Raw genomic sequence first — 14097 nt, 5'->3', positions numbered from 1 at the left:
GAGAAGGTGGATCAAGCAGACAGAAGATGACACCCTGCCAAAGCCGCCACCGATTTCTCTTACCCAGTGAGAGTTTCTTTGGATTTTCCTTTGAAAATCACATGAACAGAAGGAACTGAAGTCATCACACAAAAAAGGAAATAGATATGTTTACATCACCACCATCCCACCCATACACAATTCTTTACTTTTAAGCTATTCAGCATAAGTGTTAGCAAACACCTTAAGTTTTAATAGACTTAAAAAATGACCTGTATCAGTTTCCTAGCTCAGTTCAAGAGAGAGGGTGAAATGTAGTAAATGGATTTGTAGAAAATTTTCAAAACCTGGCAGAAAGCTCACATAGTGTGCATCTGCATGCAAACCTTGAGATAAGAAATGGTGACTTAGAAATGCTATGGAATAGGACAGATATTGTTGAGAGAGAAATGGAGCTAGAAACAAGTTTCAAAGGCCTTGCAAAAAAGGCCAGTTATATATATGGTATATATCTGACATATATCATATAGATATCATATAAATACTTATATATGGATATATATATCTATATATAGAGAGATAGATATATCTCTATATATATATCTATATAGATAGATACAGCTATACATATATATAGATATATCCATATGTGTGTATACATATATATATATAGATAGATATTGATATATATTGAGAAATAGAACTATGAAAGATGCATTGTAGTAGGACCCATGAAGATTAATTTTAGATTATTGGCTTTAATTTTAGATTATTGGCCAAATCTATAAACCAATTTGCAGCATGGTGTGGCATAAGCTGATAGGCCAAAAATGCTTATAATGTACTGTAATTAAGAAATATTATATAGATGTATACGTAGATATATTTGGAGACATAGAACTATGAAAGATGCATTGTATTAGGAACCATAAAGAGTAATTTTAGGTGATTGGCTTTAAGGTATTTATAGTATGTTGTGGTAAAAGTTGATAGGCCAAGAAACACTTACAGTATATTGTAATTAGGAAATAGGATATTGAAATATACTAATAGGATATTGATATACATGGAGAAAGATAACTGTGAAAGATGCACTGTATTAGGACCCATAAAGAGTAATTTCAGATTATTTGCTTTAAGGTATTTATACTATGGTGTGGTAAAAATTGACAGGCCAAGAACACTTAGTATATTGTAATTAGGAAATAGGATATTGATATATATATAGAGAATAAGAACAATGAAAGATGCATTGTATTAGGACCCATAAAGAGTAACTTCAGATTATTTGCTTTAAGGTATTTATACTATGGTTTGGTAAAAGTTGATAGGTTAAGAAACACTTATAGTGTATAGTAATTAGGAAATAGTTGGATTCTGATTGTGATGGCGTGAATTGTAACACTTGTATTGTCTCACCCTTCACATGAGACTGAAAACAGAATAAAATTTTTTAAAATACCACTCAGTTACCCCATGCCTGAGTCAGAAAAAGGCTGGATGGAGGCAGCCCCACCTGGAGATGTGGCTGATGAAGGGGATGAGCTCGGCGGGCTCGTAGGCGCGCGCGAAGGCCCAGCACACGTAGCAGGCCGCGTCCCTCACGTTGGAGCCCACGCTGCACGCCCCCCTCTTCTCGTCGTATGTCAGCGCCTTCAGCATCACAGGGACCACTGTTATGGCACAAAAAATACACAAAAAGCAAGTTAGGACCTTCAAGATTGTCTTGGCCCACCCATGCCATGAGCACGGACACATTCCTCTATCCCAGGTGGCTCCAAGCCCTGTCCAGCCTGGACTTGGACACTTCCAGGGGCCTCCCACCCTTAGAGGGAAGAATTTCTTCCTGATATCTGACCTAAACCTACTCTCTTTAGTTTAAATCCATCCCACCTTGTCCAGTCACTCCATGCAGGAGTCAATTACGTTTTTCTACAGATAAAAGAGCTTCCAAAACTGTGGGGATTCCAGTCGTTGGTTTTTCTGGGTCTGGATTGAAGGCACTTGAGAGGGTAGTTCATGTTTAGACTCACGTGTTTATTATTTCTGATCAGTAAAACAGTCTCATTACTGTGAATTCAGCAGCTTTTCATTAAAAGGCACAAAAATGGCCAACAATCTCTTGTTACAAGGTCTTTTAAGACTAAATTATCCAATTAAGAACTGACACCTGGATTATTTTCCCTTTTAACCCTATAACTGATCCCAAAGAGCTGCAATATAGACTTTTCCACCCAATTACAAAATGCCACCCAAACCCATGAAGAAGGACGAAGAAGAAGCATGAAGAAGAAACCCAGGATGACACCCTGTGCCCTCCATCTTGCTTCCATCCACAACACACTAAAAATCCCAGAACCTCAATTTCTCACCAAGTGATCCACTCTCTATAATCTATTTCACACTTTTGTGGATTCTAGTTTATCTTGAAATCTAGGAAACTTTCTCCATGAATGAGGGTCAAAGTCAGTGCTCCCCTGGGGGTCAGGGCACCCCAGAGCAGACACAGAAATATTCCCTGTGCCCTGGGTTTCCACACAAAACCCGTAAGCACAATTCTTTTACACCGTTCTAGAAACACACTGCCATAGTTCAAGAATATGAGTGCAGGGCTCCCCAGAGGGCCTTTATTTGGTATCTGCACATTCAGATAGAAAATCTGAATATATCTTTCTCTAGATGGCACAACTTTATTAAATGACTGATGTCTGCAGAAACAACAGCCTCTTAAAAAAAAAAGAAATAAAAAGAAACAATTTCTCTCTTTGTTTTCTTTCTTGTATCAAATTTATCAAATGCATCATTTTCCTTAGAAAATACTTGTCACAAGGTGATCCCATTAACAAGAAATGGGATCACTGAGCTGTATTTCATTAGCAATCTGTGCCTGGATATCCTTGAGTGGATATAATCACAAAATAATTAAAACTTCCATGTGCTGTTCATCACTCTGTGCTGCTGCTTTAAACAAAAAGATAGATACCATGACTGGAGAAGTGAAGTGTTAAAAGGCTGTTTAAATTCATTTTAAGCTGCTAAAGAAAATCAAGCAGTAGATATAGAGATGGGTGAGATTTGAGTAATAGGAGCATAAACACTACAAGGGAGAAAGAGTAATTCCAATTCTGAAACAACCATACAGCAGAGATGGATGGATTGTTGGACATTTCCCAGTTCCTAAAGAAACTGCAATGAAAGTATTTAAAAATGCTGCCTAGCTTGTTTTGAAAATTGCTGCATCAACTGATGAGAAAAATGGAATTTGCTGGTTCTACAGGAACACTCAAGCAGGCGCCAAAGGCAATTTTGCAAAGCTGCAACACGTTTCCCTCAGTGCAAGTGACCACTCCAGCTCCTTTGGACACTTCCCTGCACACTCCCACCTCTATGCAGGGAAGGAAAAGGGGGAAGGAGGCCCTCCAGCAGCTCCCCACATTTGGATTGTCTCAGTAAAAGAAAAAAATGTATTTTTGTTTAATGTCCCAAATGGGCACAGCATCAAACGGTTTGTCAGGGACAGGGACAGATGCTCCAGGGTCTGTTGGCCTCTCTCACACCTCTCTGGTTGCTTTTTCCTCCATCTGGGACTCACAGCATTGCTCTGTGTGACTGCAAAGTCTGGAAAAAGAAAAGGAAGCAAACAGTAGGCACTGGGGAGGTGGGACTAACAGGGGAAACAAGGTAAAGTGTGCAGCACTGGTAATTAGAAATAAAAAAATCAAAGGGAATACTGATCTAGGAGGCATCTGGTAAAGTTTTGTGCTATCACTGGTTGAATATTTAGTGGGAAATGCTGAATAAAAACTGCTCCTGACACAAGTGTGTGTGTGTGTGTTTGTGTTCAAAAAAGCAGGACCAGGATTACATTTCTTGTTGGTTTTTAAGAGTTACAAAAACCCAAAAGAAAAACAACCCAAAATTCCAGGTTTCACTTCATTTCTTGCTCTAGGGTTCCTCAAATCCCATGCCAAACCTAAAAAATGCTAAAAATGCTTTAACCAAAAATGACAGATTGAAAAATCAAAAAAAACTTTAGAAAAAATATTTTCCAGAAGAAACTTAGTTTGGTAGGATGGAGACAAAAGTATTTCATTTTTGAAATTCTGATCATGACTTTTTTTATTGAAGATGCAGCAAGGAGAAGATCTGAACTATTCCTTAACTTTACAGATTTAACTTTAAAAGTTTAGCTTGAATTTTACAAGTTCCCATTTCTTTCACAGATCCACAAGTTTGTTTTTTTTAAAGTGTGCCACCAAAACCAGAGGACAAACAGTGCCCACTCTCAGGCTGATTATTAAAACAAAATCCACCTGTGCAGGTCTGTGACTGCTCAAGAAAACACAGTCACCTTTACCTGTAGCCTGAAGGTATCAATAAGCACCTGCTGCACCCCACCCTGCCATGCCCAAGAGCGTCACTGCAGTTGCAGCACAGCCCTGTGCTCAAGCCTTGGAAAATAAAGAAACAACTTCTGCCACTACAAACAAGGTTGGGTTGGGTTTTTTTTTTCCTCATACTGGAGACAGGTTGCAGAGATATTCTGCTTTTTTAATGTGGATTTTACACAGTGGGGTGCTCAGTGTAGGTGAGAGACAGTAAGTCTGGTGAAGGAGTGTAGCCACATTTCTCTTCAGAGAAAAAAGCAAGGCACAATTCTTCCCAAGAATATTTCTGGGATTCATTCTCTGAACCTCAAGGAACCAAAACACCATCACTGTGAGTAAACAATCTCCATATTGCATTCTACTTTTGCACAAACACAGGCAGAGCAAATGATAAGAACTGTGTTTTCTTTCTCTGAGGTTCAGAGAATGAGAATCCCAGAAATATTCTTGGGAAGAATTGTGCCTTGCTTTTCTCTGTGAAACAGAGTAACCAGTGTCTACAAAGGAGCTTGTGGAAGACATTGGTTACTGAAAGGTTTAATGTATTTAAATGAAAGATTCTTTACATTAACCCTTTAAAAACATACTTTTCACCAACCTCAACTATAACCTGTGCTGTCCAGAGCCCTTTGTCACTTTAACTCCACACAGTAAATCAATTTTTTTAATTTAGTGCGATGTTTATCATACAAAATATACAAATACAGCAGTCAAACAAACAACAAAAACCTGTTCCTCAGCCCTAGGCCTTGTCTCCACAAGAAAATTGCAAAATGTCAAGTCAACCTTATTTAATTTGAAACAGATTTTCATTGGATCTGGGGTTAAATAAGAATTGTCTACATTTAGTTTCAAACTAAAATATGCAACTTAAAAGAGATTAACTCAATGTTGTATTAGACAAGCATTATGTTTTTATAGGGACTGTTAAAGCAGAGAAGCTGTTTCAATCCATAAAAAATACATTGCAAATCCTTCTATTTTAGAATTAATAAGAAAAAGTACTACAAAGTGGACACTTGCTATTCCTGAAGGGAGCATTGTGCACAATGTCACAGCAGGAGCAGCAACAGACACTACAATTAATGAATGATGACGCTTAAACTTAGTTACATTCAACACAAAGAATACCAATTTTGTTCAAATTTTTCTCAATGAAAACCAACCCAGTGCAGAAGTGAAGGTTCAGCCTCTTTGTCAGCCTCATGCTTAGAAGTTGAGATGGTTTACTTGAGGTATTGGGGCTGGGTTGGACTTGATCTTTAAGGTCCCTTCCAACTTCGTCATTCTGTGTACTCTGTGAAAACAGCTGGTGCAGCCATCTGCAGTGTGCTGTTTCCTAAAAACACAATTCTGGCTCCCCCATGTACAGAAAATCAGGTTTGAGACCACTCACTCCTACATGGCACCTCTGGAAAGAGTGAGCTCCTAATTGGAACTTCGTTAGGGCTCTTGTACTAATATTTACTGGATCAATTTACTGCATGCAAACACCAGAAAGTTCAGGTTAGGCCCATTCCCAGAAATAAAGACTTGTTTAAAAATCCTGTGAATCACCTCTGAATTGTTCTCATTTTCTATGTAAGCTGTTGACTCCAGAATCTACTCTTGAAGGGCTTTCATGGAGAGGATAAAGCCTCCAGTGGGGATCAGAAAATGAGTGTGCTGTTTTGGCTATGCAAAGTTATCTGTGTTGTTGTGGATGTGCAGAGCTCTCTGTGCTGTTCTGGATGTGCAGAGATCTCTGTGCTGTTTTGGCTGTGCAGAGTTCTGTGTGCTGTTTTGGATGTGCAGAGATCTCCATGTTCCTGTGGGATGATGCTATGACATCCCATCCCCAAGGGCAAGTGCCTAAAAACCACCCACAGGTGACCTCTCCTGTGCCATTCCTGCCCCCAGGGCTGACCTCATTAGGAGTTTGCCAGGGGAAAGGAGGAAGAGAGCAGAGCTCCTGGAGGCCAGGAGGGATGTGAGGAGGGAGCAGCTCAAGTCTCTGAAGCTCCTGGGTGCCCCCAGAGCTGAGCCCACCCGGGCTGGGCAGAGGCACCTGCACAAACCCAGCACTCTGTGCCCTGTGACTGAAGGGCTGCTCTGTCTGCTGCAACCTCCCTGCAGCCTCTCACTACGTCATGAATTAAGAGAGTCTTTAATTACATGTTCACGTGGTGCTTTTTCCATGGAGCCACCTGAGGCAGCCCACAGGACAGACCTGCTCAGGGATGAATCACAGCAGGGCAGCACACAGGCTGTTGTCTGCCTGGCTGCTCAGGGTGCAAGGCTTGGAATGCAAAGGCTGCCCGTCAGACTCAGAGGAGGGGTGATGGTTCAGCTGGATGTTGCCCCACAGACTGTTTGATACCAGCCATGGTTCTTAAATGCAGAGTTCAGGAGCTGGACACTGGCTCTGGCTGCCAGGTCCCTCTGCCAGGGATTGCCCTGGTGCTGACAGGAGTGAGGGCTCTGGAGTGGGGCCAGGGCCAAGCAGGAAGCAGCCAGATCTGGATTCCAGCCACTCCATCCCAACATCCTTACCTAACACAGCCCCAAAAGCTCAAATTCCCCTGCCTGGCTGGCCCTCAGAGCAGCAGCTGAGCCAGGACAGCTCTGAAACACTGAGCACTCTGTGTTTTGGGGACTCTCCTACCAATCACACCCAAAGCCAGAGCAGAGAGCTTCACACAGGTGTACAGCTGACAGAGCTCTGCCTTGAGTGAACCAACAGCAAACTGCAGTTAAAGACATGAAGGAACAGGCTTGTGGAGAAATCCTACTGAGCAAATGAATTTACTGACTCTAAAGGAATATAAAAATTCTGTAAACTCATAACACTGTGTGTCAGAAAAGAAATATCACCCAAGAAAGCCCAGCCTTAAGGCTAAAGTTGTGCAACACCAAGATAAACCCCATGGTGAAAAAGCCAGAAGCAATTCATTGTCATTTATTCCCGGCTCAATGTTTACCCCATCTCCCAGTGCTGCTGGGGGAGGGACCTTTCCTGCTGCAGCTCCAGACACAGCATTTCTTCCTGCTCATACCTGCTGGCTACTGAAAAAAAAAATAAATCTGCACTATTTATAATGCTTCCTTGCTAATTTGAAAACTATTACGGTGACATAGGCATTATAACTTTTTAAAAGGCTCTTTTCAAGACCATGCATCACTTTTAAAGTTCACCTGGGTGTTAGAGAGAAGGAATTCCTCCATAACCAGCCTTTCAGGTTTGGGTGTTCTCTATTTTCTAAGGAGTCCACCTAAGACAGGTAGATCTTTTTCTTTTTTTTTTCCCCCCCCACGTCTTCCTGTATCTCTGATGAAAAGCACCTGGAATTTTGCCAAAAGCCTCACAATTAACCAGCACTACAGAACAGACCAACACAGTGTGCAGAAACCTGACTTCTAGATTCATCATCCCTCTCCTCCAGCCCCTGGCTGCTGCAAGTCCATAACAAACAACTTATTACTCTGGAATATGAAACACAGAAGGTAATCCTTAAAAATTGAGAATGTAAACAAGTTTTAGAAGCTACATAATACATTTCCATAAGACTATTCAAATCCTGGTCTCAGTTAAACCTCCTCCTAAAATGCATTGGAAAGCAGTACTGGGTTCACTTTGGTTGGGTTTTTTTTTTTTCATGAACGGCCCAAGTGAGATTGGAAAAGCAAAAATGCCCTTTTGGTCCACTGTGTGTAGAGTTTTTCTACACAAAGGAGACTTTGGGGGGTTTTTAAAGTATATCTAGTTATATACAATTATCAGTAATCACCATTCCCTCTACTCTCAGATAAAAAGACAACATACACAGGAATCCAATCTTTTCTCCCTAACAGCACATGATCAAACCTTCTCTGTACCAGGAACAGAAAACTGGGTACTGCCCCAGAGCACATATCCATTCTAACCAAATTGACAAGAAAAATTAACAATAGAAAATCAACAAGGTGGAAAAGTTACAAAGGTAGAAAATCAGCAAGGCACCAGAAGCTGAGGGATTTTAAAATCAGAGATACAGCAGTCACATTTACACAGATATTCCTTCAAGGCTGTGCTATCTGCTATTGAGACTGGCTGAGTCCATTTGAAACCCTCTGACAGCACCAGAGACTTTATTTCACACAAACTTTTCACCAAAAATACACTTGACAATGGGATAGCTTTAAAACAGAGAACAAACATCAACTGAGAGAAGTTGTTCCTATTTAAACAGTGTTTCCTATTTAAACCAAGTGTTTCCTATTTAAGCCAAGAGCTTACCATTCAGCAGAAATAGCTCACAAATATGTCCCTAAGCCAGGCTCTTTTAGGATACTGGTAGAGTTGGGTGTGACCTCTCTGAAAATGTAAAAGGCATCATGATTTTATCATGGAATCCCATGATATCTTAACCTGCCAAGTCCCCTGTCAAATGTGCCCCGGGTCCCTCACTAACAGACCTTCAACACTCCCTATTTCCTTCTTATAGTTTCTTCATGCTCCTTTATTCTGAAGGTAACTTATGAACTGAGGAAGTTAAGGCTGGTTCTGCACAATTTTCACTCTTTATAACTACTTTTCATTTATTCTGGTATTAAAAAAATTCAAATTGCAGATTCAGATCAGTTGTACCAACCCACCAGTACCAGACTCCTGCATGTCCCAATTTCCCTGGATCTCATCAGCATTATTTCCTCCGATTGAAATGCTGATTTTATTGTTGCCACAGTTTAAAAAGGAGCAAGGGACTGATGGACTACCCCAGTCTATTCCTTGTGAAGGGGTAAGGGTATTTAGGAAAGCAGGAAGATTAAAAGGAACGTCTTCCTTGCTGGAATCCTCCCAAAATAAGCACAAATTCACTGAAAGTGTAACCACAGGGCTCTTCCAACCTGCCTTCCCTGGCTTCCTTTACTTACTCCTCAGTGATGCAAATGTTTTCAACCTTCACTTTACACATTTGTGATTTTACAGCAGAAACAGGAGCACATCAGGCACAGTGAGCATTATTTCCTGGTGAAACACTAATATGGATTGGATTTGAGACTGGGACTACTCAGAGCTCAGCAAATCCTTGAGAATGACACCAGAACATTCTTCAGCTCACCACCAAGACGTTAAGAACACCCAGGAAGGTTCATGTTCCTCTACATGACACACCTTATTAGCTAGAAAGTTTATACTGTGCTGTCATCAAGAGAAATTTTAATAACGTCCTTTCACAAGCAAACCAGAAATTCAAGTAAACTAGGATTCTCTTGTTTGTTTAGTATTTATCCCCACCCAATTAAATAAAAGAAAAATCCTATAAATAATAGTCTGAAGCCTGCAAAACCACAAATACAGCACAAAACAAAAGCTGTGAAATCATAGTGAAACCACACTGAAATGTAAGTTTTTGGTTCTAGCATACACTGTAGAGTAAGGAATATTTAGTTTTGCGGTGCTGCAATTCCAAATGTAGAATGGCACACAAATCCATCACCAGATCATGAGATTTTAGTTAACTTCAGGCTATTTTGCTAAAAAGGTTTCTCCCACATGCAAATTAAGCTGCATGATCCCTTCTAATAACAACTGAAATTTTACAGCTGAATAGTGACATGTAACTTTGAATGCAAAACCATAACAGCCAAGCTGCAGCATCACTATTTTTCAATGAAATAAAATAAAACATCAGGTTATATTTGCTGGTTTATATTCCCCACTTTAAAAATGTATTGAAATACTAAACAACATATATTAATCATGCAAATATTTATAAAATTTGGCATGTTTCAGAAAATAACTGAAAGCTAACAATATGTTGAGTCTGAGAGTATTTGTTTTATGCCTCTGCTCTCTGGTGAGAGCAGCATCACAGCAGCCCCATGCCAGGTATGGCTCAAAAAAAAAAGAGTTTATTTACCCTGGCACTGTACATGGCACAACTCAGGTCCTGCTGCTGGATTCTATCAGAAAAACTATCACTGAGGCAAAAAAACTGGCTCAGAATCTCTGGTGTAAGCTTTGAAACTAAAGCAGAAAAGGAAAAAAAATATTTGGCACGAAAATCACTTTTAAAAGAATACATTTGGAAAGAGAATTGTAAGCAGAGCAGCAGGCAGAAGCTGAAGGTGCATTTTGCATCCCTGTGAGAATGGCTGCCAGGGAAAGGAGTCACCATTCCAAACCCTCCCTTATAAACAGCTCATCCCTTTGCCTACAGCCCCAATTCCTGCTCTTTCCCACTTCCCCCAAGATGTTTCACTGCCCAAGGGCGAGGATGGGAACCCAGAGAAAGATCATCCTAGCTCCAGACCAAACAGCACAGGCCACAATAAATATCTAAAAATGGGATCTGCAGTTGCTATTAAGTGCTGAGCTTTTATTCTTTTCCCATACAAGTAATTTGCTCCAGTAATCTGAACAAGTGGCTCCCAAGCCCAGCACAGTAATCTGCCCAGACCTATCTCTGGAGTCAGGGACTGGATTGTTAGGAAAAACAAAGGCACATTTCAAAGGTGTTATTCAAAAAGCATTAAGACTAATAACTATTCATATGGGATAGAAAAAAATAATTATGAGAATATTGTAGGAGAATCACGTCATGTTTCGGGGCACGGTGAGTTCCAGCAATTACATTCACATCCATTTGCCCCCTTCTGGGAATGGTGTGGAACAACCCAGCCCAAACATGCTGATGCTGAGAGCCCTTTTTCCCTCAGAAATGTCTAATACATAAATTTTTATTCAAAATATTTTACAATTAAATGGAAGAATTTATCCCAGCTTAATCCAAAGGATTTACAAATCCTTCGATAACTTGGGTTCCAGTGATCCCAGAAAAAAAAAAAAAAGGATTTTATTATCTCAAAGCCACAAATGTAGACACAACTAAGGTGACACAGGGGAACCCTGCAGTTCCAAGGCACTTCTTGCATGTGGGAAGCTGAGCTTCACCATCTCCATGTGCACCAGCATCCACATTTACCTGGGATCCTGCTGCTCTCTGGAATAACTAATGAGCTCACAGATTGCCATGACCTGGAAAAAATTCCAGGAAATGATGGAAAACCAGTGGCCATCCCTGGGAGCAGCACTGGAGTCCTGAGGGGAACCAGCAGGGCCAGTCCTGGCATCAGAGCACCAGGGCAAGAACTCTGATTTTTGTGGAGAGCACCTGGCACACTCTGATACATCCAGGGAATGGAATTCTGAAGGATAAAACAGCAATGAGAGGTGTACCCAGATCAGGGCAAATTTACCCCACTGGATGCAGAGTTCCTGCAAATGACATTTTGTTTTCTGTTTAGTGCTAAAGCTGAGCCAAAAAATTCATATAAAAGCACATACAAGGAAGTTTGTAACATTTAGAGAATGACAGAATTCTGCTACAGCTGAACAACACTTACTTAATACTGAATTTTAAAAAGAACCTAGAATAAAGAAGTATATTCTACACCAAGATAAAACCCCAAAGCTTCAGCCCCACAGAGATACAAAAATCATCACATTTTAAAAAACAGGTATTTATACTGCTATGCTGCATTATAGAAACATAATAATAAAAAAAATAATTAAGGGAAAAATAAAACATGCCACAAAAGCCACTCTTCTACCTTAAAATTAGTGATTGTTTATAATTTGAATTTTTTTTCAAAAAGTTACACCAGCCCAGCAAAAGGAAGCATGGTGACCTGCATACCCACACAGGGAAGTAGATGTTTGTAAATAATTCCACCAAAGCAAAGGCAAGACCTTTAAAATTATTTTTAAGACACTGCTTTAAAGTGTCTTGAAAGACTGATTTTCAAGACTTTAAAGAATGATTTTCAAGCAACTTTTATCCACTTTCTAAACAGATCTTGTCCTGACAATTTCCTTAATAATTTTCATTCCAAAAAAATCTTATTTTTGCTAACTATAAAATCCATTTTATAAATATAAAATATAAAATATAAAATATAAAATATAAAATATAAAACAAATATAAAATATAAAATACATTTGAAGTTTCAGTAATCTGCAGCTGTCTTATCTACAGAGCAGTGGGTGAAACAAGAGGGTTCTCATGTTCAGTTTTGAATAGAAATTTTAGCATCTCTGGAACATTTGAATTAGTAGCCAAAAGACTTTTTTCAAGACTTTTTCATGACTTTAAAGACTGATTTTCAAACAACTTTTATCCACTTTCTGAACACATTTTATACTGACAATTTCCTTAATAATTTTCATTCAAAAAAACCCTTACTTTTGCTAACTATAAAATCCATTGAAATATATAAATATAAATATTAAATATAAATATAAAATACATTTAAAGTTTCAGTAACCTGCAGCTTATCTACACAGCAGTGGGTGAACCAAGAGGGTTCTTATGTTCAGTTTTGAATAGAAGTTTTAACATCTCTGGAATATTGGAATTAGTAGCCAAAAGCCCCTTTGCTTATGCATTAACAGGAGTGGTTTTTAGACAGAGCTAAAAGTATCAAAATATTTTCCTTGTGCCATCCTGTGTGTGACAGAGGAAATCATTTCACTGAGCAGCTCAGCCATGTCACCAGTGACTGGCACATGCACCCAGAAATTTAAAGTTTGTCATTTACAAACTTTAACAAAAAATGACAATGAAAGGCAGCCCCAGCAGTCAGCAGCGGGTGAGCAGTTGACTTGGCCATTTCCCTGTTGCATTTCCCAGCTCCTGAGCAAACACAGAGCCGTGACAATCAGTCCTGCCTGCAGTGACTCCTTTCCCTTTCCAGGACCTGTGCGTTTGGCTGTCGATTATAGACAAGCTTTGGCAGGTTCCTGTGGCAAGCAGGCTTGGAGTTAGTTCAGTCCCGCCTTCAGAAAGGAGACTCATGAAGGACAAAAATTTAAATAAAAATGAAGAGGGGGGAGGAAAAAAGAAAAAGAGCGAGAATATTAAAGCTACAAAGGGCATTCAATAAAAAAGTCAGTCTCCAAAAAATGAGCAAAATTATTTTTTGAGCTTTGCTACCACCTGCGTACAGTCAGTTCTGCTGCCCACGAGTCACTTGTACAGAACTTAAAATATCCTCAGTGTTAACTCAGCCACTTCTGACCCCACAGTGCAAAAGGAACAGGCACCAGAGCTGAGAGCAAAACTTGGTTGTTGGAGGGCACGGAGCGACGGGAGCTGCCTTCGATAGGAGATGCTGAGGTAATGCTCAATGAGAGCGGTGGACGCAAACAAATGAATCGTAGCTGCAGGCTGGAGTAATATCAGGTGCATCTCTACACCCCGAGGGCTCAACTCCTACACGCTCAGGTCCCTCCCCTGGAACAGCCTCCTGCAGTTTCACTCAGGGCTCGGGCAGAGAACAGGTACTGCTCTCGCAGCAGTGACAGCTCCAGCGCAGCGCCCGCCCGCCGGCCCTCGGACACCCCGCTGCCCGGTGAGTACATTGCTTCACAGCATTTCTTTCAATAAAACTTTGCTGGTATTAAGGAGGAAAGCTGAGGTGCTCAGTTCCCAGCTGTCCCAGCAGCCAGGGTTACTCCAGCAGGTGCACTCACGGCACCAGTCTCAGCTTTCAGCAGAAATATTCACCTCTCCTGTTGAAACTTTCAGTCTGGGAGAAAACCTAACTCTTGCAAGTTTTTATAATAATTAACTCTTGTGGGTGCAAAGGGTTTTCAGCATCTTTTATTTATTTTTTTTGATTTGGGGAGTTAATATATTGCTATATTGCTTAAAATTGCTGTGTTTGCTGTGCCAGCTCTGCTTCCTTGAGTCGTGTCAGATTCATC

General features: G+C 40.3%; 1 protein-coding gene across 1 annotated transcript in view; it reads right to left on the bottom strand.

The window, feature by feature from the left end:
- TBCD (tubulin folding cofactor D) overlaps nucleotides 1-14097 on the bottom strand; it is a 119644-nt gene that overhangs the window by 69480 nt on the left and 36067 nt on the right. The window contains exon 15 of the mRNA XM_064728162.1: nucleotides 1496-1652. Within this exon, the coding sequence (XP_064584232.1) occupies nucleotides 1496-1652 (157 nt within the window). The remainder of the gene's footprint in view (nucleotides 1-1495; nucleotides 1653-14097) is intronic.

This window comes from Zonotrichia leucophrys, chromosome 18 (genome assembly GCF_028769735.1).
Source record: "Zonotrichia leucophrys gambelii isolate GWCS_2022_RI chromosome 18, RI_Zleu_2.0, whole genome shotgun sequence".
NCBI classification, from domain to species: domain Eukaryota; kingdom Metazoa; phylum Chordata; class Aves; order Passeriformes; family Passerellidae; genus Zonotrichia; species Zonotrichia leucophrys.
Note: the sequence above shows the minus strand (reverse complement) of the source record. Positions and strands in the feature narration are given on the sequence as shown.